The sequence below is a fragment of the Lissotriton helveticus genome, chromosome 2_1 (assembly GCF_964261635.1).
Source record: "Lissotriton helveticus chromosome 2_1, aLisHel1.1, whole genome shotgun sequence".
Lineage (NCBI taxonomy): Eukaryota > Metazoa > Chordata > Amphibia > Caudata > Salamandridae > Lissotriton > Lissotriton helveticus.
Window position 1 is genome coordinate 90,585,940 of NC_136059.1, and position 25,845 is coordinate 90,611,784.

A 25,845-nucleotide genomic window follows, 5' to 3' on the forward strand; every position below is an offset into this window, starting at 1 on the left:
AGGGGAAATTCCCCTTTGTCCAGCATGACATTGAACAGTGGGGTGAGTCCCGAGGAAATGATAGATGGAGCTAATTTGGCAATAGTGGCTGGGCAGGGGTCATGAGGGGAGCCTGATTTTATCCTCAGTAACCGGTTTGTTACCTCCTCCTCACTGATGGGGGTAAAGTTTTCTAGAATTTCAAATTTTCTGTTGGTCTCTGGATGTGTTTCTGGGGTAGCTGTTTCTGAGGCGTTGGTAATAATTTGTTTGTCCAAGGAGTAAAAAATCTTTTCTACCTTACCCAGAAAGAATTTGGCCAAGTCCTCACATAGTTGGCGGGTAGGTGGTATATCTAATGGTTTGGGGCCTGCCAAGGAGGACATTGTGCAGAATAATTCCTTAGGGGAGTTGCTTGCTTCCTTAATACGTTTAGTGAAGAACTCCCGTTTAGCCAAACGGATCATCTGCTTATAGACTCTCAGCTCTGCGTTGAGTAGTTTTTTATCCTCCTCCCCATAGTTTTTCCGCCATACTCTTTCCAATTTTTTGCAAAGAGTTTTGTGGTCCCTGATTTGTTCTGAGAACCAGGGGGCGGAGGGATTTGCGCGAGTAGAATGATGGATTATAGGGGGCGCCAGTTGCAGACAAGCAGCCTCCAGCCAATTGGTATAGGCTGTGGCTGCTTCCTCCACACTTCCTGTGAGGGGCAAGAAAGAGGTTTCCAAAAGGCCCTCCAATGTCTTACCATCTATACTTTTCCATTTCCTAATCTTTTTGGGAGGAATTTTAGCCTTGCTGGGTCGAGGGGGGGGGGGGGGGGGGGGGGGGGGGGGGCTAGGATAATGTTAAAATGGATGGCGGCATGATCCGACCAGGAGACCGGCTGGACTGCCGTGACCTCTAGGTTGGGATGGTTAGAGCATATGCCATCTAGGGTGTGTCCTGCCCTATGGGTCGGGCCACAGACTTTTTGTTTTAGCTCCACCCCGTGCAACAGTTCTAAGAGATCCTGAGTGTCCGAGTCTAAGACATTCTCAAGGTGAAAATTAAAATCCCCTAGTATCGTGAAGGTATTGGCACAGATAGGTTCTTCTAACAGGCTACTCAGAGCTGAGAGGAAAGGTGCTTTAGCCCCAGGAGGCCTGTAGAGTAGGCAGCCTCTAAGGGATTGATGGTCGGAAAGGGTGAAATTGAAGACTAGCGCTTCGTCTAAGTGGGTAGCGCCGGGCTGAACCATCCCTCTGAGCGATTTATGGTATATAATAGCCAGTCCTCTGCCTCTCCTCCTTTCTCTGTTCTGCGTGAGACAGACATAGTCCGGGGGAGTGGCTGTAACAATGTCTGGACCCGATGCTGCATCTGTCCAGGACTCAGTTATAAATGCAATCATGACCTTGGAGTCCTGAATGAGCTCCGCCAGTTCCGTGCTATGTTTTACCAGAGATCTGGCATTAAGTAACAAGCATTTCAAGACGGCCGGCTCTTTTATCTTTATAGTATTGTGTGAGACCATCGAAGGTAAGGTTTGCCAAAGAACCTTGGGAAGGGCCTGCTTACAGTTGACACAGTGATGAGGGTAGATCGAAAGGTCGTCCCCCATTTCAATGGTGACGCAGCCTTTTGTATCAGTGTTGCCGCCCTAGGAAATAGCCATGTTGGATAATTTGCCTGACCCACTTGTCTGTAGTGATATTTAACCAGACTGGCAGAAATTGTTGTAGTCTTCCCCCGACCGGTGTTGTATGGTCTGGGGGTAGTGCCAAGAAGTCACTGTTTGGTGTTAGTGGAGGATCTATTTGCATTGCCTCCACGACCTCTTCCCTTGGTATGATTTCCTCTGTATCCACCCCGGTTTGTGTTCTTGTTGTATGTGGATTGCGTGTTACTTTTATAGGTGGAGGATTGCTGTGATGTATTACTTCGCACTCCTCGTCTATAATTGGAGCGACGAAAGGAGCCCCGGTGTTGTTGCGACAGGAGAGCTCCCATGGACTTCGCTGTTTCAGCATCCTTTTTCATTTTGTCCAGAATTGAGTCAACTGCTGGACCAAACAAAAAGTCTAGGTTTATGGGCCGATTAAGAATAGTGGATTGGACTTCATTCTGAAAGCCTGATATGCGAAGCCATGCGTGTCGCCTCAGCAGCACGCTTGTGTTGATGGGTCTGGCAGCTGTGTCTGCCGCGTCTAGGGCACATTTAATTGAGGCATTTGTGATGAGCTTTCCTTCCTGTATAAGTTCATCTGCCTGATCTTTGTAAGGCGGTACAAAAGGGGGTGGTCAGAACTGGGGTGGCAGAGTGGGCTAAAGATCGGTGATGGATTAAACCCAGATCTTTTGACTGGGTGTGAGTGTTTGATTGATTCAGATGCTCCGTCCATCACCACCCCCTTTTGTACTTTTTTTTTTTGCAGAGTTATATAGCGCGAACTAGACCCGAACCGAATCAGGTATCAGAGCGCTTTACATAGCACCAGTTACGTTACATGAGGACGGACACACATTCATTTTTTAGGCACGGGGAGATTAAGTGATTTGCCCAGAATCACAGGAGGTTTTGGCGTCGTTACCAAGACTCAAACCCAGATCCCCAGGTCTGAGGTCGAGCGCCCTAGCCGTTAGGCCAACTCCTCTCCCCTGATTTTTGGAGGGTCAGGTAAGTGTTGGAGAATTTCCTCTAAACTGTCATAGTGCGCCCGGTCATATCTGGCCAGCAAGGACTGTGTATTGGCTATTCTCCATGAGTTTGCTGCCTGAGCTGCTACTCTTGCCTGATGCCTCAAAGAGCTTGGACTCCTTGTCTGGAGGAGCAGCCTCTCCAGTAGTCTGTGAATTTGCACGCTTTTGTGCGTTGGATACCACTAGGGAGTCTAGGGGTAGTTGTCCCCTGATGTATGTAGGATCTATAGGTGCAGCCCTATATTTCTTTTCAATTCTAGGGTTTATGACACGTGCCCTAGCAGTGTCCTTAAAAATGTCATTTGCGTGCTTTAAGACGCCCTTCAACATGGGGAGTGTGTTTACATGTCTTTCCGATGTTGTTAATGTATCAAAGAGAAAGTCTTCTTCAATAGCATCAGAATGCATATCTACATTATGGTAGCTTGCTGCTCTATCTAGTAGAGAGTTAAGGGCCAGTGTATCTTCTGTGGGTGATGGCTTAGTTGGGTATACTGCAGGTTCTGTAATGGGCAGAGTGCCTTCAGTGTCTGGTTCACCTCCCCCACCCCATGGCTGTGAGTCGGGGTCTCCATATGGGTTTTGTGGATAACCAAACCCCACATCTGCATCCTGAGCTTCATCTGGGTTGTAGTCAGAGCGTGCAGGTGAGTTTGTGGCATATGGAGTAGTAGGCATAGCTGGAGTGATAGGCTCAAAAAGTATTGGAGAGGTAGCAGAGTCTTTTTCTTGAGTGGAATTCTAGAAAAGTCTTCAGTAGGCAGAGGTCTTTTCTTTTTTGTGTAAACAGTGACTTTCCCAGTTTTTGGGTCAATATATAGTTTTGACTGGTCTTCTGTGGAGGGGTCCGGATGGATAATCTCTTCTTCCACAGTTTTTGGCCTTGGTGCCGTAGCCTTTGGTTTGAATTTTTTCGGGTCGATGCTTTTAATGGGTTCGACCTCCTTTGGTGGTTGGATCGGTTTTTGAGGTTTTTCGACAGCTTTTGGTCGGTTGGACGTCTTTGGCAGACTTCACCACCTTCTTCGGACCGAGCGGTTTGGTCGGTTCGGCAGTGTCTTTAGGCGGTAGAGGTGTCTTCGGAGCCTGCGGTTTTGGCTCGATGCCCCTTTTCGGATCGATGGGCTTCGGCTCGACCGATTTGCTTTGGTCCACCTTAGGTTTCACTTTCGGTTCGACGTTTGTTTTGGGCGTAGGCCTTTTGCTTTCGTCGACCGTTATTTTTCCCTTTGTCGATAGTTGAGCCTGATTTGCTCGATTCGACGTGCTTTGTTTTTGGGTTGGGGTAGAGTCGACGTGCTTTTGTTTGGGTGTCGATTCGACGTGTTTTGGCCTCGATGTTGACTCGACGGCTTTTGTCTTCGAAGGGTGTATTGGAACTGTGGCCTTTGGGTCGACGCCCTTCGGCTTAATCACCTTCGGTTCGACGACGTTCGGTCCGAAGACTGTATGGTCGACGAGTTTCGGTTTTGATGGAACCGCTGTCGTATGTCATGTCTCAGAAGGCTCTTTTTGTATGTTCTTAGCCGGGCGGTATGGCGGGGCTATAGAACCAGAATGTTGATCTTGGCGAAGGCCTGTTGGCGATGCCTCGACCTGAGTCTCTGATATTGGTGTAATGTCTATATGGGGCGGTGTACTCACGGTTCGCTCCTAGTCGTCATCGGAGTCGTCTTCGACAGCTACGATGTCTTGATCGTATTCCTCGAGATAGACGATTTGTTCCTCCTCTTCGAGGTAATATTCGGAGTCGTGCTCAGAGTATTGTTCTTCGTCTTGATCCGAGTCTTCGGCGCTAGCTAGGTCTTTCTCAACGTCGAAGATAATATCGGGCTCTGGTGCAGACTTCTGCATTTCTTGCCTCGCCGCCCGTGGATTCCGGATAGTCTTCTTCGACCGGAACTGGGCACAGGCTAGGCAACTATCTTCATTGTGATCTGGAGATAGGCATTTGTTGCACACTGGATGCTTATCTGTGTGCGGGAACTTGGAGTTGCACTGCGGGCAGTATTTGAATGGACTTCGTTCCATCGACGGTCGTTCCATGTGGCGTCGAGAAGGCCTCACGGCCCGATTCGACGACCGGAGTGCAACAGATGTTCAAAAAGTGTATCGGTACTGAGCGCTTAACATTACCGACGGACCCGAAGGCCTTTTGGCCTTTAGAAAAGTTTTTGTTGATTCCGAACTTGGAGTGCTGGAAAGTACATCCGAACCCAATGGCTGAAAAAAATAATCTGAGGACGGAGAGGATGCCCATGCGCACTGTAGTCCGAGGGAGGAGCCACCTATCTCGTGATACTTTGAAGACTCTTCCAGGACAACAATGTGCAATCATCCGGACCCAACACTAGGCGGCGATCTATGCACAGATATGAATTCAGCAGCCCACATGCCTCGAACACCGGTTTCTTCCTCAGAAGCGGACCCTATTTTTTTCAAACCTTTGCAATCGTTCCATCCCATGTTAAGAATTACCTTTGAATGCCATAGTTTTGCTGTAGATGCCTCCCTGTATACTCTTGCCAGGCCCGTACGGAAAATGTGGCCTGTGGCGTGTTGTTGGGTAGGGTGATGCGGAGATAGAACCACAAGCAGACAATAGTCTGATGCTCAGTTTGAGCTCCTGTGCCAGGGGGCAAAGCAGGCACTGGAGAGCCCAGGAAGAGCAGTCCTAGACTTCATGGCAAAGTCAGGTCCGCTTCAAGGACTTTTTAGGACCCGATCGCCTAACCTACGACAGAAAACACATATACTGGACAGGTCGAACTCACCACATTGCAACAAAATAGGCAGCGGTGTGGGGGCCTCAAAACAAACCCAGCGAAGGGTGCCAGTACTTTCCAAACCCCAAAGATTCACACAGCAGAGTGTTGTCATCTATGGCATTAAGTCCCATGTTTCACGGAGGATCTACACTATTAGGATGCAAGCTAAAGACAGTCTGCTTCGCAACGAGAGATGAGTCCCAAGAGAAGGCAGAGAACATCAGTAGTTGAGGACAAATGGATACGGAGGGCGTGGTTCATCCAACGTGGGAGGAACTACTCCAAAATGGAGTCCGCGATAGAAAACTGAGTTGTCTAAAAATGGACGTGCTGCAAGGGGCAGCAGTACCATAAGTATTTATAAACAAGGCTGATGGGCCCAGAAATAAAACACCAGAGACCATGGGAGCGCGTCCAATTGTTGTAGCATGAGCCAGTCTCGGTCAGAGGATAGTTGTCAAGTGGGCAGCAGCAAAGCAGAACAATCAGAGGAAACAAAATGTGCGTCTCCCCCTGATTGGAGTAGAATGATGAAATAAACTGGATAGGAGTTGTAGGTTATTAGGAGAGATCTTATACACTTGAACATGGCAGCTTCTCAAATATCCAGCAAAGTTGAAAGTGGTGAAGGGTGACAAAACTTAAGTCTTCACTGAGACGTGTGCTGTCTGAGACGTTAGAGCCTAGAAGTTGGATAAGCAAGCCTTTGATCCTGGGGAAAATGCCATGTGACGGACTCTACTGCTGTGGAAACATGCGTGTGATATTCTCACCAACAACAAACATTAAAGGGGGGTCAAGGGGGATTTAGAGACCACACTCTGATACTGCCCCGACTGAACTGAACAAACAAAAGTGTCAGAGGGTCGGTTCCGTGTGGTGACTGATGGGAATCCTCATATGATCACTAGTTAGATTCTGTTGAGGGTGACCCATGTCTCTTTGGTTTGTTTTTTGAAGTATATCGCTGTTAGTCTTCTTTGGACAACATATAGCACTCTCCTTGCAATTTTAGACCCTCTGACACTTTTGTTTGTGATATTCTCACACCAGTTGGGTTGACAGAGCAGAAGATGAGCTCTCTTTGGAAGATGTCCATGTGGTAGTGTCTGGAACTTGAAGCAATGCCCTCCTCTTTATCATAAATAACCCAGTGTCAGTTATAGGACTACAATGGTGCAGAAATTATGCATGTACATACTACTTGAGGACTTCCTGCTTTTCAGCTTGTGATTGTGTTGTATCGCAGAGACTTCTTGGACAGTCAACTTTTCAACAGCAAAAACTCTGGAAACAGTCTAATTTTGTTGACTGGTTTCAGCTCACTGACAGATTAATTTTTTTCCAAAGTATGCCTATGCCTTCAGGATGGATATAAGGATCACGAATAATACTTTGAATCAAATTAGCTGTTGGTGCTGCTTAGTTTGCAGGTGTATAATGATGGGTTGAAAAGGAATGTCTTAACCTGATGCCAGTCTGGATGCTTGGCCTCATCGAGAAGATAGTTGCTGAAAGCCCCTCGCAGTTTGTCTCAAACTTCGGGCCAAGAGACATGCCTATAGGGTGTTGCTGCACCTTTTTGGGGAAAAAACATATTTGGAGACATATGCTTGTATCAGTCTGCCTACAGTCTTCGCCTGTTATATTAATGTTTTTTTATTCCTGAATCAGAACTTCTAAAAACGCAGTTCTGCCGCCCCTTCCCCAACTATAGATATTTACCTACTGTTTCACTTCACTTAAAATGTTTGTCAGGAGGATGCCATGCACTGCACCGCGCATAAAAATGCTCTTTTGTCCAGTCTGTACAACCATCGGGATGAAATCAGCTTCCTGCTTAACCTGCATGGTTACGCCTTAATGGAAGGTTACTTTACATAGAATATGTGGCTTGGTAAGGATTTGACTGGATAGTTTAGCAGTGATCCTCATCTGTATGGCTCCCATTCACATTCTCTAGTGATGTACATGCCTGAAAAGGCTGCAAGAGGAATACTGGGTCCCTCTTGGACTGGAGTGAGGCAAAGATTTTCTGTTCTTTGTTTCGTATTGAAAAAGCTCTAGATTCTAGATAAATAGCTTCCTCTTCTTCCGAGGAGCATGCATTAGTAGACCCCATCAGGCGATTGCTACAATTAGTAAGGTTAGCTATGTGTCACACACTGGTTCTGATCAATAGTTGTTAAGATCTCCCTCTATTGAGTGAATATCTGTGCTATTTTTCAATTCTTTAGGTTTAGCACCTTGGGATACAACTGGACTTGCTCATTTTCGGAGCTAAACGCCCTTCACAAAAGAACTAAGCTTGAGTTAAGTTAAGTTCTTGAAGTCAATCCCGATGTTGAGAGCATATTTTTGAGGTCCATAATCACATTGGATTTGCAGCACTTTTTGAGGCTAGTCCTTAATATCAAGGGTGAATATGGGTGCCCTGGAGCATTGGTGTCTCCACTGCCAGTATGTACAGTCATCATGCCAAGGGATTGGCTCCTCTCCTCTTAAGCCTCATTTATGTACCAGGCGGACAGTCTCACAACCCCCTCTCCCCCCAATGATATCAGCATCATAATATTCCAGAAATGCACCCTGGGGTGACTTTGCAAGGGTCCTGTGTTCCATAATGTTTTGGAGACCCCAGCATCACTTTCTGTACTGTTGAGAGGTATTCTTGAATCAGCAATTACTTTCATCGCAGTCCATCAGCAGACATAAATCCTGACCCAGTAGGGTTCTAATACATTTGTGTTACAACTTGGTCATCGTTTAAAAAGGGGTTTCCAAGTCATTCTTGTGGATTATTTCCTCTGTATCACTACACTTTTACAAAAGTATGTTGTGTGGCTACATCATTGCCATGTTACCAGTCTCCAGTGTCAACTTTGTGCTCCAAGCGATTGGCAACAGTGCTGAACTCAATGATGGAAGTAAGATTTCAACAGTGGAGTCTGTACCCTGGTTCACTGGTGTTTTGGAAGCAGCCACTGCAAGTCATCACAAGCACGTCTGACACCAAGATGCAATATTCGGAACCCAACACTAGATGGCAGGAAGGAGCACAGCATATGATTTACAACACATGCTGCAAACAGATTCTATTGTATAAAACGCACATTTTCACCTACTGTTAGGCATCTCAGCCAAGACAATCACATCAACTAGAATCTGTTCAGTGGTCAAATACAGCAGGGTGGAATGGAGTTTGCTACTAGCAAAGGGAGATGGACACAAGCTTCCTTAGTAACTGCCATACAAAGAGCCAAAATTCAGCTACCGCCAAGGTCATTAGTAAAAGAGCACTCATGAGTTACAATGACAAAGAATAGAAACGCACGTGCCCATCCTTCTTTTACCGTCTCCCCCGTAAGTAGTCATGGCTTCCATGGCCCTCATTCAACAACTGCACGTCATGTCCAACTGGAGAAAAATCCCGTCCCCAGATGCTACATGAGTTGTTGGTGAGCAAGCCTTCCTCTCAGGTACATCGTCACAGGTGGGAAGTCTTAAATGTTTACGAGTGGGAGAATGCAATCAAGCCACTTGGCACTCCTATTTCTCGCCTTCAGCCAGTCTTCCAACTCACTCCGGGCCCAACCTCTGGAGAGACTATTTCAAAGTAATCCAGGGGTATTTGTTCTTAAAGGGGTATTTGTTCTTAAAGGGTGAAAAACAAAGGGAAAGGTCCGACAGAATAGGATAGAAGCAGAATGAGAATACCTAGGGAGTGAAAACTCAAAGACGTCAAGGGACGGAAGGGAACTGCATTATACCAGACGACAATAAGCAAGTCATAGCAATAGACAAGTCCGGCAAGTATGGAAAGCACACTCAAGAGGACTATCAGGTTAACAATTAGCAGAGAAAGTGGGCAAGCTGTGAACTTAGGATACTGCTTCGGAATGCAAAGAGAGGCCTAGGACGACTGGAGAGGGCGCAGGCTTGGGGGGCGTTGGTGGACGACCTGAAGAATGAGGACCAGGAGTCTGCGCCTAGCGCGCCACAGGCAAGATCTCAACCGGCTAGCCCTGGGAGCTTGGATCAAGGAGGAACTGGGGGTGGTGGGGGGGGGATTTAGCCATGAGCGGTCCGTAGCACCCTAACATCCACGTACATGGTGGGCTCTATGAGCACGGCACATGGTTTAGACGGCTATGAATGAGACCCAGACCATGTATACAGCGAGAGGCAACTTGGCGGGGTGGTCGGCAGTAGCAGGGGAGGGGAATTGTTCGGTTGTTAACATTGCCGAGAATCACATACAGCTAGCACTGCATAGGGTGGCAGGCAATCATAGGGAGGAAGGAGGAAAGGAGGGATGAGAGGCATGATGCCCGGCTGGGCTGGACACTCTGGAGGGCCTTGCAGACGTTCAATGATTGGATAACATTATGTATGTATACTGCTGATTAATAAATGCCAATAAAAATTGTTTTAAAAAAAAAAACAATTAGCAGAGAAAATGTAAATCATTCAAAGAAATACTCGGAGGCACAACGCATAATGTCAAAGAATCTTGTAAAGCACACATTTCACAATTAGGTCTCGGGGCGCTCGCAGACAGATCGACACACCAAGAACTATAACACATCATTTGGGAAACAGCCATGTTTTTAGTTCTCTGCGAAAGTGCAAGTTATCTGGAATAGACGAGATGTATGACGGAAGCTTATTCCAGAGACGGGGGGGTGGGGGGGGGGGGGCAAGATAGTAAAAAGAGCGCATAGTCAGATGTAGAAAATGTACCAGAAAAAGATGTTCTAAGGAAGCATTCAGAGATACTTTAAAATCACCTTGAGTGCAATCAATTCCTGATCCACCTCCTGAATGCCCGTCTCCCCCAGGTATAAACATTCCTAAGCACAATGCCACACTAATTTTCGTTAAGAGAATGTCTTCAAACTAGCATAGCTGTAATTCAAACTGTAAGAACTGGGATCAGTTAATATTCTTGTTCAGTGCCTTGCAAGGTGGACTACAATGTTTACAAAGAAAGAACAGGGACGGAGAGGATTAGTTGTATTTTCTGCCAAAAGGGTAGTTCTAGGACAGCAGAAATGGTAATTTATTAAGGAGCTTTCACGTTAAGACGAGTTAACCAAAGTCTTACCGTATTAGGGTACCTAGGAAGGTTGGGACTAAAACCTGGATTACATGCTCCAGACAAAGATACCTACTGTAGGAAGGTAGATCCCCGACTATGGTTGCCCCCAACTTTTTGCCTGGTGTTTTGCTGGTTTTCTGACTTAGTTGACCTGGGGCCCTGCTATTCAGGACCCCAGGCCCACTGCTCTCTGTTAAAATGGATTCCATGTACCCTAGGTACATATCCGATTGGATACTGAGTCACCTTATCAGTCCCTGTACAGTATACCTTAGGTATCCAGGGCATAGGGGTACCCAGGGCCTACCAGGGGCTGAAGCATATATTATGCCACCCCTGGCTGGCCATCCAAAACTGACACAACTGGCTGCTTGACAGCTGGGAGCAAGGTGGTGTAATCACCCTTTCCTTTAGATATAGTATACCTATATCTAAACCAAAAATGGGCACACAGATCTCCCATCAGTCACTCCTATGGCAGGCCTTAACAATCCTGGAGGCAGAGTGCTTGGAATCGTGTGAGATAGTGCTCTGGCATGAGCTGAGCCTGTCTGCGGCCTTCAGGATCTCTCCCTTAGCCGTTGCCATGATAGCGTCAGACCATATACTCTTAAGTGCCTTATAATCCTCACGGTTATGGTAATTTGGTCTGACATTATCTAAACATGTCGTGTAAGGTGTCATACGCTTTGGAATACTACCCCCTCGCCAGTTCTGGCGACGGGGGTAGCATTCCACCACTCTAGAGGGAGAAGACATGTTGGTAACTGTAACCCCGGTTAAAGTTGAACACAGCCTCAGCTCCACAAAATGGATGCTGCCACCGAGACACAAGTCTGCCCTCCTGCTGCTGGGAGTCCTTCCAGCGAGGGAGGCCTGGACAAAGGGTTTCATGTCAGGGGCGGTGCCAGCACCATCCCAGACAGGATTTTGTGTATCCCAGGTAGGCAGGGCTTTAGAGGAAGGTGAATGCAAGTGGCACCCCGGTGCTCACTGTGCATATGCCGGCTTGAACCAGTTCCAGGGGCACACCAGCCCCTGAGCTGGGGAAAGTCCGGCAGGGGAGAGGGGTGTAACCACCCCCCTCCTAGTCCCACCCATAGGGCAGGACTTAGTCGCGTGCCAGCCCCTTTTCTCAGGATAAAGGTAGGAGCAGGCCCCCTCCCAAATTAGATCTATGAATCCTGAAACTACTTTCCACGAAAGGAACTCTCGACTTCTTCTCAAGATTTCTCCCTTGTGACTAAGGAGTAGTCACCCTGCATCAGCAGGCACCAACTAAGTATCTTGCGGTTTGCTGCACGTCCTTCCTCCGGAACCAGACCGACCAGCACGACGAGACCCGGACTCACTGCCATCTCTGACCTCTACCTGCCTCTACAGCACAGCTGAGAACCGTGGGTGCGACGAGACCAGAGGAACCGGCTATCATCAGAACCTGCACAACACTGATCCAGCACGACCGCCGAGGGACCCTCGAGTGGGTGCACTGGGGTAAGAGAAGCCCCAACCCCAAGCAGCACGAGCACCGAAGTCCAGCCCCCCAGCATCCACCAGATCTGTGTGGGCCCTTTTGCCTCTGTCGCTTGCCACGTTGTCCGGTCACTTGCCCGTTGGCTAGTGACCCTCCAGACGACGTCCTACGTTTGTTTCACCGCTGGTCTAGCTCCTCTAGACTGGCCCTTGTCTCCTCTTAAAGGGGAACTTCCTCGGACCCTCCTGGTCCACTCCTGACGCCATTTTGTGTTGCCACGTGGGCTTGCCTTAGCCAAGGCTTGTTGCCTCCTTCAACGGATCCAGCATCGCCAGCAGTAGACATCCGACGTGGGACAGATCGCAGACCTCCAGCCTGGTCGACATCAGCGCCCTGGTCCGTGCAGCAGCAGAATCCAGTGTCACCTCTTCGCCTGGCTGAGTGACCTCGTCCGGTGCCATCCTGGTGCCCACCTAATCACTGGCTAGTGATTCAGAACTTGGTCTCCTCTGCTTACAGGTATCCTTCTTCACTGATCAGTCCTTGGGTCAGCCCGGAACATCTTCACTGGTCACCTGCCAGCAACTTTTACTTCAGGCTCCTGGTTCGTCAACGAGGGTTTCCGACGACACTTGAACCCTATGCAGCCGCAGCCCCTGGGCTAGGTAAACCGAGTACCACGGTGCTCCAGCGTAGAACAACTCTCTAAGTGTCTAGATCCACTTTCGTTTTTGACCTACCTAGTCGGGTTCGCCCGAGAACACCAACTTTTGCTTTTACTAGCCTCCATAGACTTTGTCCCGCATTACGCGTGAGTGCACACTCTGCACCCGATCTCCCTAGGCCTCCTGCTCATAATCTGAAGGTTCAGTAGTATAGTCCTAGCGATCCCAAAGCCTCTGAGAATAGTTACTTACCTGCTAGTAATTCGCATTCCACTTTTGTAGTATATGGTTTTTCGTGCCCCTCGGGCATTTGTGTAAATTGTGCAACTTGAAGTATTTTCTTAAGAGTTTTTTATTGTGCTTAGCTCCCTGACTCAGAGTTCAGGGTAGTCTTGTTATAAATAAATATACTTTATTTTCATAACAACTTGTGTGGTGTCCTTTCACTTGGTGTTCAAGGGGTAAATGTGATGGTAAAACAGCTGGCTTAACACGCCCTCGAGTTTAGCCTAAAGACTGCTCTTGTCCATGCTACTAGGATAGCTGGTCTATCAGGTTGACTTACAACCAATCAATAAGGGTTGTTTGGTATGATACAAAGTGATCACTAGAATAGTGAGCACTATGTATCAGGCCAACTTCTCACACCTACTCTATACCAGAGACTCTAAACAAGGTCTAAAATTAGGAATTATTTCACTTAAAAACATGTAAACCTTAAAGCACTCTGTCACTACTGAATGCTCACATTTTGTTTTCTGAAAATCAAATGAGCCTTTCTTCAGAGTATAATTATTTACAATCACTAAAACTCAACACCTTTATATACTTACTCTTCCACGTGGGCAGCTTCTTCTCCATCAGCCTGTAAAATATAGAAAGGATTGAAGTGAAAATGCTGAGACACGCAGGTGGTAAGTAGAAGCTTTTTACACACAAGGAACTCTCAGAAATACTTTATTGGTAACATTTATATAACAATGTATTTGCTATATTTGCCACCAACCTACAGATTACTGCTATGGTCCTTGAAGCTTTAAGTGTCCTCATTTGATAACTGAACCAGTCTGGAAGGTTGAGCAACCAATCTAACTTCAACTGAGCCTCAGGGCTCTGATGATTTTATGGCTTCAATAAAGAAATCGAGATGAAAAGCAAAAACATTCCTCTATCTACTTCAGGTCTGAACTCTACAATCTCTTGGAGCCAAGGGGTGTGGATGGAAGGTGCTATTAGAATGAGGGTAATGGCTTCCAGATGAAATGACTCAACCCTGCTCCAAAAACCATCTCTTCCTTAATGATTTCAACAAAAAACAAGATTAAATCACCTAGCCTACTTTGGAAATTACTCCCAGAACAACGGTTTACTCTCCATGGCTGCCTGCTTGCAAGAGGCTCCAAAGAGTTTGGCTTTCAATATTGTGTGGACTTCATCTAGCGGTGCTGCACTGAGGAAACATCTGCCACAACATAGATAGCAAAGACGTTGTTGTTCCAGATACCGTTTTTATACATTACCTTACGATCCAAGATTAACTCTGTTTGCGCCTACCCATTGGTAAAAATGACAAGCCACACCATGGCCCTTAGGAATGAAAAACGTATTTCTCCTCTAAATTTATAGAATGCTATTTGGAAGGTATAGCTTTCAGCATACATAGGCAAAACCAAATGCTATAAGTAGCCAAGAAACGAGAATGAAAAGTCGACTTACGAAGTTCAAACAAGCAAACACTTAGAATCCCTCTTTTTAGACTGCCTTTCACTAACCTTTCAAAGATAAGTCATAAAGAGAGCTGTACCAGCCTCTTATGTAAAGAACAAGGTCTACGATCATACAACAAAAGTACATGTACACTGTTATTGGCTGACATTAATAGGGTGTTTGATTCACTGAGCTGGACGTTATCTATTTGTCCTCCTACAAAGCCTAAATCTTGGGCCCTGTTATATCTCATATAATTGCCTGTTATACACAGACCTGACAGCCTCAGTCGGGTGGCGGGTGCAGTGTCTAGCACCTTTTCTACTGGGCGAGGTACCAGTCAGGGGTGCCCCCTGTCCTAATACCTATTTGTGTTAGCGATGGAGCCATTGGCTTCGTGGGTTAGAATCAATGCACAGGTCAGGGGTTTTGAGTGGTCCAGAGGGATTTTGGACCGTTTTGCCCTGTACGCGAACAATGTGCTCTTTTTTCTTACCGTGCCGCACTGGACAGGGCCAAGGTTACTTCGTATAATGCAGATATTCAGAGAGACAATGGGGCTACACATGAATGCCCGTAAATCAACGCTCTTGCCACTGTAGGGGATAACAGATATAGTTGCCAGGTCGAAAGATGTGACGATGGTCACAACAGGGTTTAAATATCTAGGGGTATATCTGTCGATATCTCCTGGGAGAAAAACATGACCCCCATCTTGCTACAAGCACAGGCCGAGATGAAAGCATGGGAGCGTGTGCCGCTCTCTACCACAGGGAGATCAGCCATCTTCAAGATGGTTACGCTTCCCAGTCTCTTGCATCAGCTACAGACCCACGCCTTCCCAATCTCATCTGCCCAGTTCCCTCAGATTACATAGGATTGAATCACTTGCTATGGGCTGATCGAACTGCAAGGAGCTCTGAAAACATGCTTTCAATCAACTTACTGCGGGGGGATAGAAACCCCTGATGCACAATCATACTATGCTGCCTCTCATTTCTTGGTCTTGAATGAATGGTGGTACGGGGATAGACGAGACCCGGCATACATCTTGGAGCAGTGGCTGGAGGGAGATGCATTACCTCATTTTCTCCTTCATAAACCAAGGGACCTTCGGCTACTACCGCTGGCTGCACGGATGGTGTTTGGGACATGGAAACAATCGCTGCACAGAATGGGTTGGTGGAGGCCGTTCGACGGGAGAGACATCCCTGAGGCAAAGTGTCCACACGGTCTGGATTCAGTGGTTGGGACGCTATGGGTACCTCTACTTTGGGAATTGTCATGCATGGCAGCAATTTGAAGTCATTTCAAGACATCCGGAAGGAATTAGACATGTCACATTCGCAACTCCAGAAATATTTGCAATTCCGTCACGCGCGGACTCGGTATATTACACAATTAGAATCCCCACCAGAATTCAACCTGGTAGAGGCCAAGGTTTTTAATGGGAGACCTGGGGAGCATAAAATATCAACGATCTATCAATCCCTAAGGACAAATATTCCCACCACATTAGATACACTCTGGGATACATGGCAGGCGAACCTAGGTCTCCTAAATAACGCAGATTGGATGGAGGCTCTGGTGCACCCAAGGGGGGCGGCAATAGCTTCCAGACTAAAGCTGATTCAATTCAAATATCTACATGAAGCTTATTTTACTAAGCACAGGCTGTGGAGGGCGGGACTGATACCTTCCCGCCGCACTGTGGCAGAGCAGAGGGCACATTAATTCATATAATCTGGCAATGCACTGAACTTCTCAAATTTTGGTGTTGAGTCACGACCTCTCTTTCAGCGGTATTGGGGTGGGATATAGCTGTGTCACCAAAGCTCGCCGTACTACACATTACAGAAGGGATAGGTGGCAATAGCTATAGATGTCATCTATTATTCCTAGGTTTTAGTGTGGCGAAAAGATGCAGCTAAAGCATGGAAAGCTCAGTCCCCACCCAAGGTGGGAGCCTGGAAAGCAGGTCTACATTTCTGCATGGGCCAGGAGCAAACCCATATTCAAAGCTAGGGATTGCCCACAAAAAACGCCTATAATTTGGAAAAGATGGGCGGACTACAGAGGTCTATATATCGAGCCCACACCCCGAAGATAGTGGTCACCGAGATATCAGAATGAATAGAAACTGGGAGATGACAACTGTATACCGGGCAGGGTCATAGGCGAAGTGGTTAATGGGCGATAGTCTGAAGATACAATGACATGGCACAATACGATGAACAGTTGCGAGCTACCATATCTAAGCTCATTATGTTGGCGTTTTTTCTTCATAAACTTTATATTGATATAATGGATGTCGGCAGATTAGATGTCACAATGATCAATGTTTCTTAACGGAAATATCCTGTACGAAGTCAAGTGACCCCAATTGCTGACAAAATTTGTTTTGGAAAAAAACCAATACAATCTTGTTCACAAACATGTTTGGAGGTGTGGTGGTTCCCATGGTTTCCCGATATGGCTTTTCTGGTCACCTTGCTGAAAGCATTAACTAAGGCAACAAAAGCACTATTCGGTCTGTCTCTACAGTGAACCAAGCCAATATTACTGACCATACAAAATTCCAATGTTTAAAATGGTTTGCCATTCATCAACTCCTATGCAGTTCTGAGAGCATGTTTAAGTAGCCGCTGAGTAAGAAGTAATAATTATGGCGGTCAACATCAAAGGGCCTGGTATTTCTTCAGCGTGAACACTTTGAGGGGCTGACTATTGTCATGAACTGTACCTATCCATCTCTGTATGCAGATGAGATGTTGCTGTATCTTTGAAGGAGTGATTCTGACCTTTTGTCAGATTGTTCACAATCATGTGTGGACCTGCTCGGACTTGGGTCAATTGGGAAAACTCATGCACCGATACCCTGTGGAGAGATGCCCTGAGCGCAGCCCTGTCCCCTCGGCACCAACGTTACGGTGGGAAAGAGATACGGTGAAGTATCTTGGAATGGCGTTGTACCACTCTGCAGACTTGCTATAGGAGAGAAAATACAGGCCTTTACGGACCTGCTTGCGTCGCTCTGTTCACTTCTGGACTACGTTGCCTCGGTCAACGGTCAAGTAGCTTTATCCAAGATAATCATGCTACCCCGCTTACTTTATCTTATTGCGGCACTCCAGTTGGAGCAGCCAACTTTCTTGGGGTACATCCTGTTACTGGGTTGTACTTTGAAGCTGGGTTTAGCACTGGCTGAGGGGATATTACTGTGAATTGTTTTACTAAAGGGCACAGCTCAGTGGGTGGCCTGCTCGCGAGCCATTCTCTGGGAGGGTATGTGGATTGCAAAGTATGGCTCAGTCCAAGGACTGTCGGCTGGGCTTTTTATTCCGTGCCCTCTAGGGTGCGGACTGCGAGCATTTTGATTAGGACCATGCGCTATGTTTGGGCCCGCACTTTACGGCAGAATCAATCAATCAGAACATTTGTAAAGCGCACTAGGGTCTCAAGGTGCTGGAGAGGGCGGCGAGGGGGGGGGCGGGGCTGCTACTGCTCGAATAGCCAGGTCTTGAGTAGCCTCCTGAAGGTTAGTAGGTCCTGGGTCTACCGTAGGAGGATGGGGAGGGTTTTCCAGTTCTGGGTGGCGAGGTGGGAGAACGACCTGTCGCCGGTGGTCACTTCGGATGTGGGTGGATGGTAGCGAGGTCGGAGGAGAGGAGCTGGTGGTATGGGGTGTAGAAGGTGAGTCGTCTTTTGAGATATGCCGGTCTGGTGTTGTAAAGTGCCTAGTGAGCATGGGTGAGGAGCTTGAAGGGGATTCTCTTGCTGACAGGAAGCCAGTGCAGGTCTCGGGTGGGGTGTGATGTGGCTGTGTCGAGGATCAGGCGTGCAGAGGCGTTCTGTTTGCGTTGAAGTAGTTTCTGAAGTTTGGCAGAGGCTCCTGCGTAGAGGGCATTTCCATAGTCCGGCCTGCTGCTGAGGAGGGCCTGGGTGACCGCTGTTCTTGTACCGGTCGAAATCAACCTGTAGATCTTGCGAAGCATGCAAAGGGTGTTGAAGCAGGAGGATAAGACTGGGTTGACTTGCTTGGTCATGGAGAGTGATGAATCGAGGATGAATCCCAGGTTGCGTGCGTGGTCTGTGGGTGTCGGTGCTGCTCCCAGTGTGGGCGGCCACCAGGAGTTGTCCCAGGCTGAGGGGGTGGAGCCGAGGACGAGGACCTCCGTCTTGTCCGAGTTCAGCTTCAGACGGCTGTTCATCCACTCTGCGACGGCCTTCATTCCTTCGTGGAGATTGGATTTGGCGGTGATGGGGTCCTTGGTGAGGGAGAGGATCAGCTGAGTCGTCGGCATAAGAGATGATGTTGAGGTCATGCAGGCGGGCGAAGTGGGCGAGCGGTGCCATGTAGATGTTGAACAATGTTTGGTTGGGGAATGATCCTTGGAGAATGCCGCAGATGATCTCGGAGGCTGTGGACGAAAAGGGGGAGGCGGACGCTCTGGGTTCTGCCAGAAAGGAAGGAGGTGGTCCATTATAGAGCCTCGTCTCGGATCCACGCGTTGGGGAGGCATGTGCTAAGGATGCGGTGGCAGACCGTGTCGAAGGCGGCTGATAGGTCCAGGAGGATGAGGGCCACTGTTTTGCCACTGTCCAGCAGGGCCCTGATGTCATCAGTGGCGGCGATGAGGCCAGTTTCAGTACTGTGGTTGCTGCGGAACCCGGAATGGGATCGGTCCAGGATGTTGTTCTCCTCGAGGTAGAGGGTCAGTTGTCCGTTGAAGGTCTTTGATGACCTTCGCCAGAACGGGAGCAGGGAGATGGGCCGGAAGTTCTTGAGGTCTTTCTGATCCGCCTTTGGTTTCTTGAGTTAGGCGTGGATCTCGGCGTTCTTCCAGCTTTCCGGGAAGGTCGCATTCTAGAAGTGTTCATAATTTTAATGGTATCATCGCCGTTTGTTGGTCCAGCTGAGCAGGGGATCGATGCGGGTGGTGGCCGTGGGGTCTGAGGTGTCGGTGGCTGTCGTGGCGGCCCGGTAGTTGAAGCTGCCGTGGTTGTCTGCGATCTTGCGATGGAAGAAGGTGGCAAGGGGGTGGGGGGGTCGCACAGGTCGTGCGAAGGTGGGATGTCGGTGTTGGAGAGTTCCTTCACGATGTTAAAGAGCTCTTTCTTGTCGTGCGCGTTGTTGTTGAGGCGGTTCTTGAAGGAGGCCCTTTTGGCGGATCGGAGGAGGTGATGGTGTCTGCCGCTGGCGTTCTTGTGGGCTGCATAACTGTCCCATGTCTGTTCACGGAGCCATTTATTCTCTAGTTTTCGGCAGGTTTGCTTGTAGGCCTGGAGGTCTGCGGTGAACTAGCTGGCTTTCTTGTTAGTGCGTCAGTTGGAAGGTTTCTTGACCGGGGTAGCGGTTGATCCATCGCCGAGGTTGCGGACCGTGGTATCGAAGTCGGTGGGTGAGCGGGCGAGGGTGGTGTTTAGCTGGTCTTCGGTGACTTTGCTCCAGCTGCATTGGGGATCTGTGGAGTACGGTGGTGCGTGGTGGGTTTCCAGAAGGTGAAGTGGATGCAGCGATGGTCGGTTCAATGGAGTTCGGTGGTGTGGCTGAAGGTGACGTGGGAGGTAGCGGAGAAGATGGGGTCAAGCATGTGGCTGGTGGAGTGGGTGGGCGTTGTGACGAGCGGTCTGAGTCCAAGGTTGGCGAGATTGTCAATCAGTGTGGTGGAGTTGGTGTCGTTGTTGTTCTCAAGGTGGAAGTTCAGGTCTCAGAGGATGATGTAGTCTGTGGAGACAAGGGCATGCGTGCGGACGAAGTTGGCGATGGAATCGCTGAACTGAGGCCAGGATCAGGGGGGGTCTGTAGATGAGAGTTCCTCCGAGGGTGATGTTGGGGCCGGCGTGGATCTGGAAGTGCAGGTGTTCGGCGGTGTTGAGGGTGTCATCGGTGCTGGTTGAGACCCGGAGGTAGTTCTTCTGGACGGTGGCAATTCCATCTCCTACTCCGCTGGTGTGGTCCCTGCGGGTGATTTTGTAGCCGTCTGGGTTGGTTATGGCGGTGTCAGGTGCAGAGGAGGAGTTCATCCAGGTCTCCGTCAGGAAGGCGACGTCCAGGGAGGTGGTGTCGAGCAGGTCCCAGAGTTCGATGGTGTGTTTGCGCGCGGAGCGGGTGTTCAGTATTATGCATCTGAGGTGGTTGCGTTCTGTCGCCGTGGGCAGTTTGGCGGCTCGGAGGCTGGTGAAGCTGTAGCTCTGACAGGAGAAAGGTCCTTTGGTGTGCTTCGGGGTGGCCAGGAAGCAGGTGTGCGGTCGTCCAGTGTTGAGTGCGTGGAGGGTGCAGGCAGTGTAGTGGCGGCGGTTGGTGCGGTGTTCGTGGGGACCAGTAGGTCTGGAACCGGACACAGACAGATTTGCCTCTGGCGCGCCAGCGGCACCCCCATTGCTCGCCATAAGAAGGGGAGGGGAGCGGAGGCAGGGAGTCGGGACCATCTGGGTCGGGGGGCAGAGATGCAGGGGCAGTAGTGGGTGGGAAACGGGTGGAAAAATGCACACAATCAGTGTACAAGGCAGCAGAAGGAGGGGACAACACGACGCAACAAAAATACAGTGATCGGAATCAGAAGAGTGCAGCAATACACAGAATACAGTATTTCAGACACAGAAGCAAGCAGTTACCTACAGAAGGGGAGCACTGGGAGACAGCGGGAGGCAGCTGGATTGAACCCTGCACGGGGATGGGCTCAAACCTGGCGGCAGGGTGGCGGAGCTGCTGGGGAGAGTGCTGGCCTTGGCCCTGAGGTCAAGGTCTCACCCGCACACCCGGGAGCTCCCTATTGTGGCCAGGTGCTGGAGCCGCCCAGGAGCTTGGCCGAGTCTCCCCGAGTGGCCGCCTGTGGGAATGGGACCGCTTCTGGCCACACCATGTCAAACCCGGATGATGGTGCATTTGCCCTGACACCAGCTGGCTCCCGGTATAAGTACTTTTCTGCCCGATCCCCTGGTTCTACTCTTACCCTCCCCCCCACCTCGGTTGTGAGCGAGGATCACTGAGGTGTGACTGGGTGGACTGGATTAGAATTATTGTCTGTAGATGCTTCTCTTGCAGGATTCCCTGCCTCTTCTGTTCAGGGAGAGTCTTTTTACTGCTGGGAATCTAGCCATTAGTATGCCTGCCACTGTGCCTTTCTTGTCATTGAACTCCGATTCTAGCTGATAGGTCCCTGCGTTTAGCCTGCTGGTGATAGTGTGTTTTTGTTGTATGCATTGGATCTGTTGTGCTCTGTTCTGAAATGTAATAAAATGCAATAAAAATATTTCCAAAAAAAGCACTAGACCCAAATTGTAATTGGGAGCTCTAATGTCAGAAGAACGATTTGGGGGCCACAGGATGTGTAGACACTGGGGTTATTGCAGAGCTTTGCAGCCTAATTTGATTAATGTAAGCAAACACTAGAATAGTTAACTAATGGACTTTTCCAGTCTAGTAAATTATTACCATAAAGTGTAGGCCGAACAAAGGTATCATAGCTCTAACTATTACAGTTTTCCCACTTTTTTGCAAAAAAACAATATACATTACTATTGCAACGTACTAAGAAGTGCTTTGTCCGGAAAGAAGAAATGCTGATGACAGCATAGCTCACTAATTCACACAATCAAGGAAATTGATCTGAATGAAAGCTACATACCTTGTGGACATCACAACATACATCTAGAGAGCCTGAATCAACAGAGTTGTTTTTGGACTCTTGGGAGACAAGTGAACTGTTTGGCAATGTGGTAGCAGAGCAAGGTTTGCTGGCTGTCAGGTTAACAGTGGAAGCATTCACAGGGTTTAAGCTTTCAGTCTTCCTTTTCTTACAGGGCCTTCCAGCAGAGTCAAGGCTGACAACATTATCAAAGCGAGAGCTACCAGCATCAGTCTTCCCGGAGTACAAACCAGTGCTATAGTTTTGCTTTCCAGAGGGCCTGCTGCACGCTCTACCGACCTCTTCATCGAAGTCAGGTGCTTCACAAGCATAGTTCGAATCCGAATCGGATTCACAGCCAGAATCAGCCTTTTCTTTAGATTTGTTTGCAACCACTTGAAGGGCTGACATTTTATTCTCCTTCTTTAAAGAACTGCCCTGGCCAAGCACTGCGCCAGGCATTGGGAGAAGTTGCCAGTGCTAGTGCTCAGAAGTGAAATACCAGGATTCAGTAAAGTTTGGCTGCTATCAGTTATTCAAGTGTTGAGAGAGATCTTCAGTGACTCTTTGCTGATGCCAGGTGTTGAAAATCAGATGCTAGTACTTTCAATTCCACTGCTTTTTACGTATCAAGCTCTTTGTTAAACTGATTTAATGTGGTGTGCTGTAACAGCTTTTGAGGAGTGCATGCAGCTGTTTTTCGCTCTCAGATATCAGTACTTCCAAATCCAATGTCCTTTACGAATCTGCAGCTGAAAGTCAAGTTCGTTTTTAAACTGCTTTAAGGTGATGTGCTGTATCAGCTTTTCAGGAGTGATTGACGCAGATTTTCAACATGCTGCCTCGTTCAGACTTTTTTGCGTGCAGTCCACCTTGCACTGTAACTTCAAGTCTTCTCTGTGTATGTAAAGTAAAAAAGAAAACCTTCCATTAATTTTGGGAACACTGCGGCAGTAGTCCACAACAAAAACACATTGTTTTCAAAGCAATTCGATTCAGGCATTAAAAAGGAAATCAATGAGAACAGCTAATATTTTTCAAAATAGGAAAACATTAACTACTTCAAAAATGTGCACTTTGTCGACCTTCCAAGCACGAGGATGTCCATAGAAACACACATAAAATATGGCAGCGATCGGCGGTGTCCGGCAGTCTTCCACTGGCACAGCCGACAACGTTGTCCGACATTATACAACTAGATCAAGGGTCACCTAAACGGAGATAAGTCTCTTTCCTCCCCACCAAGCAGCAACTAGGAAGCACCAACATAGAAATAGGACTAACTCGCCCTCAGTAGAAAGGGAAACTGATCTCTCTGAATACAGACACAGACAAAGGACTAATACTGCTGCCTTATATACTATTTTGGCAGCCATCTTGAACAGCTTGCTGAGCAGCAGTAATTGCAAAAAGGTATTTACATCACCACACTCGATCACATTGTTTACCTCATCTGCTCAAAATTGTCAGGGGACAGAAAACTGTAGCAATAACTCCCTTCCCGTACCCCCATTATGGACCAGTAATTTTCACTTTAAAGTGACCCTACCCTAAGAACTGGACTCTTTGAGACTAATCTCATCTACAGCGCACTTTCACATATCTATGTAGCTACACCTCCTGTGATAGAGTGTATGCCTTTATTGCAGTATTATACTTCTACTTGTACCTTGGATATTTTTACCTGCACCCAATTCACTTTGCACCGATTGCTACCTCATACACTTCTGGCTGCTCATTAGTGTCACTTGACGCATTAACTTGCTGTGGGCATATGTATGTATGTTGATACAGTATTTCATCAGTATTATACACATATCTGATTATTATATATTAGTGTATGCTGCTCCCATCTCTCTTTTTATGCCTGTAATGCACCCATTTGCTAACACATATTTTGATCTCTCACTAGTACCTCTTTTGACCCATGTAACATATTGTCTGCATTTATCTCTTTTGACCCATGTAACATATTGTCTGCATTTATTGTAACATATTGTCTGCATTTATCTGTGCTCTTGTATATCTCTTCTGCTCACTCTCCCACACCCACCTTTACGCCATCCTAACATGGATCACTGCGGCAAGCACACATATAAAATAAACTACCCACCCGCACTCCCAAAAAAAGCCGCTAAACGCTTTAAACACAACTTCCTGAGGTCCCACCCTGAAACACCCTTTGCCGACACCTACTTCTCACCGGTAAATGGATCCCTGAACACTGATATCATCTTCCACACTGCACGCAGAGCTCAATGGAGAAAAGCGTTCCTTACCTTACTCAACGTCTCCACCATCAGGAAATCCGCTCATGGACTAACACTCTCCATCGCACCATCCAAACTCTTCCCAGGCAGTACAGCCATTACTATCTACAATAACGGGATTGTCCTAATTCAATCCACAGACAGGAACCTGGAACTACTCGACAACCTGTTCCCCACTTTCAAAGAGCACCTCTCCAACCGTCGGACCTCCACACATACTCCAATCCAACGGAACCAGAACTCCTCACTTCCAACTAACGTCTCAGAACGACCCACCGCCTCTGACCCTCACAACTCTACTCTATCCCATCCCAAATCCCCCCCACTTTCTCCACGCCCGCCACTCCCTGCACTCCCGCCGCTCCTAGCTCCCCCTCCTGCCTTGACCTCTCTCCCCCCCACTCCCTGCTCCCTCCCTCCTGTCCCCCACTCCTCCCTCAACATCCCCCCCACTCCCTGCACTCCCGCCACTCCTAGCCTTCACTCCTCCCTCAACAGCTCCCCCCTCATTCTCTGCACTCAACCCATTCCTGACCTACACCCCTCCCTCAACATCTCCCCCCCACCCCCTGCACTCCCGCCACTCCTAGCCTTCACTCTTCCCTCAACCGTTCCCCCCCCCCACCCTTAGCACTCCCGCCACTCCTGGTCCCCACTCCTCCCTCAACATCCCCCCCACTCTCACTCCCCATTACTACACTTGCACCCCCGCAACGACCAGTCTCCACACGTCTCGCAATTGCCTCACCCCTCCTGTCATTGATTACCCTTCCAATAACACCAACCTCTTACCCAACGGCACGCTGGACACAATCATGACCACCCTCCTCCAAGTGAAAGAAGAACTCCACACGCTCAAAGAGTTACTCCTCACGCACACCGAGCACCTCACCACCACTTCTCAACGAATCAACAACTCCCTCACATCCTAGTCACCCCTTACATGGGACCTCTATCCCCTCTCGCAATACCTCCAACCGGCCTCAGCGCACTATCAAGACGCATCCTACTCGCTCCTCACATTGGACCTCTATCCCCTCTCTCAATACCGCCAACCGCCCCCAGCGCGCTATCAAGACTCTCTCGGACAGCGACATACACACCCTACTCAGCACATATGTCCAGGCAACCCAAAACAGCTTAGCCACCACACACATGTCCATTCCTACGATTCTCTCCAACCCTATCAGGCGCATAGCAACAGAGGCTCTGTTCCCAACAACCTCACTAAAGTCCCTCTCACTATAGACCCCTCCACCTCCCCTTGCACCCCCAGACTCAAATGCACACTTCTCAACTGTAGATCGGCCCAGAAACACTCGTCTGAGGTCACTGACCTCATCTTGTCTATGAACCTTGACCTGGCCATACTAACTGAAACATGGTTAACTGAATCCTCCAATCCTATCATGGATATCCTAGTCCCCCCCCCACCCCACCCCCCCCCAACTACTGCATCACTAGACTGGACAGGTCCAACAAGACAGGTGGCGGAATCGCCTGCATTTACAAAAGCAACCTCTCTATCAATAAAGTCACCGCCCCTTCTCTTACCTCCTGTGAATACT

General features: G+C 48.4%; 1 protein-coding gene across 13 annotated transcripts in view; it reads right to left on the minus strand.

Moving 5' to 3' along the window:
• The window catches only part of LOC144817736 (uncharacterized), a 624,365-nt gene that overhangs the window by 558,624 nt on the left and 39,896 nt on the right, over positions 1-25,845 (minus strand). For 6 of the 13 annotated variants that reach the window (XM_078674509.1, XM_078674507.1, XM_078674500.1 and 3 more), the window contains exons 2-3: positions 22,008-22,904; positions 13,503-13,534 (exon numbers count right to left, since the gene is read on the minus strand). In XM_078674509.1, the coding sequence (XP_078530635.1) occupies positions 13,503-13,534; positions 22,008-22,469 (494 nt within the window). In that variant the 5' untranslated portion in view covers positions 22,470-22,904. Of the gene's footprint in view, positions 1-13,502; positions 13,535-22,007; positions 22,905-23,068; positions 23,275-25,845 lie in introns of those variants that run through there. The other 7 variants (XM_078674510.1, XM_078674502.1, XM_078674501.1 and 4 more) reach the window with 7 other exon arrangements.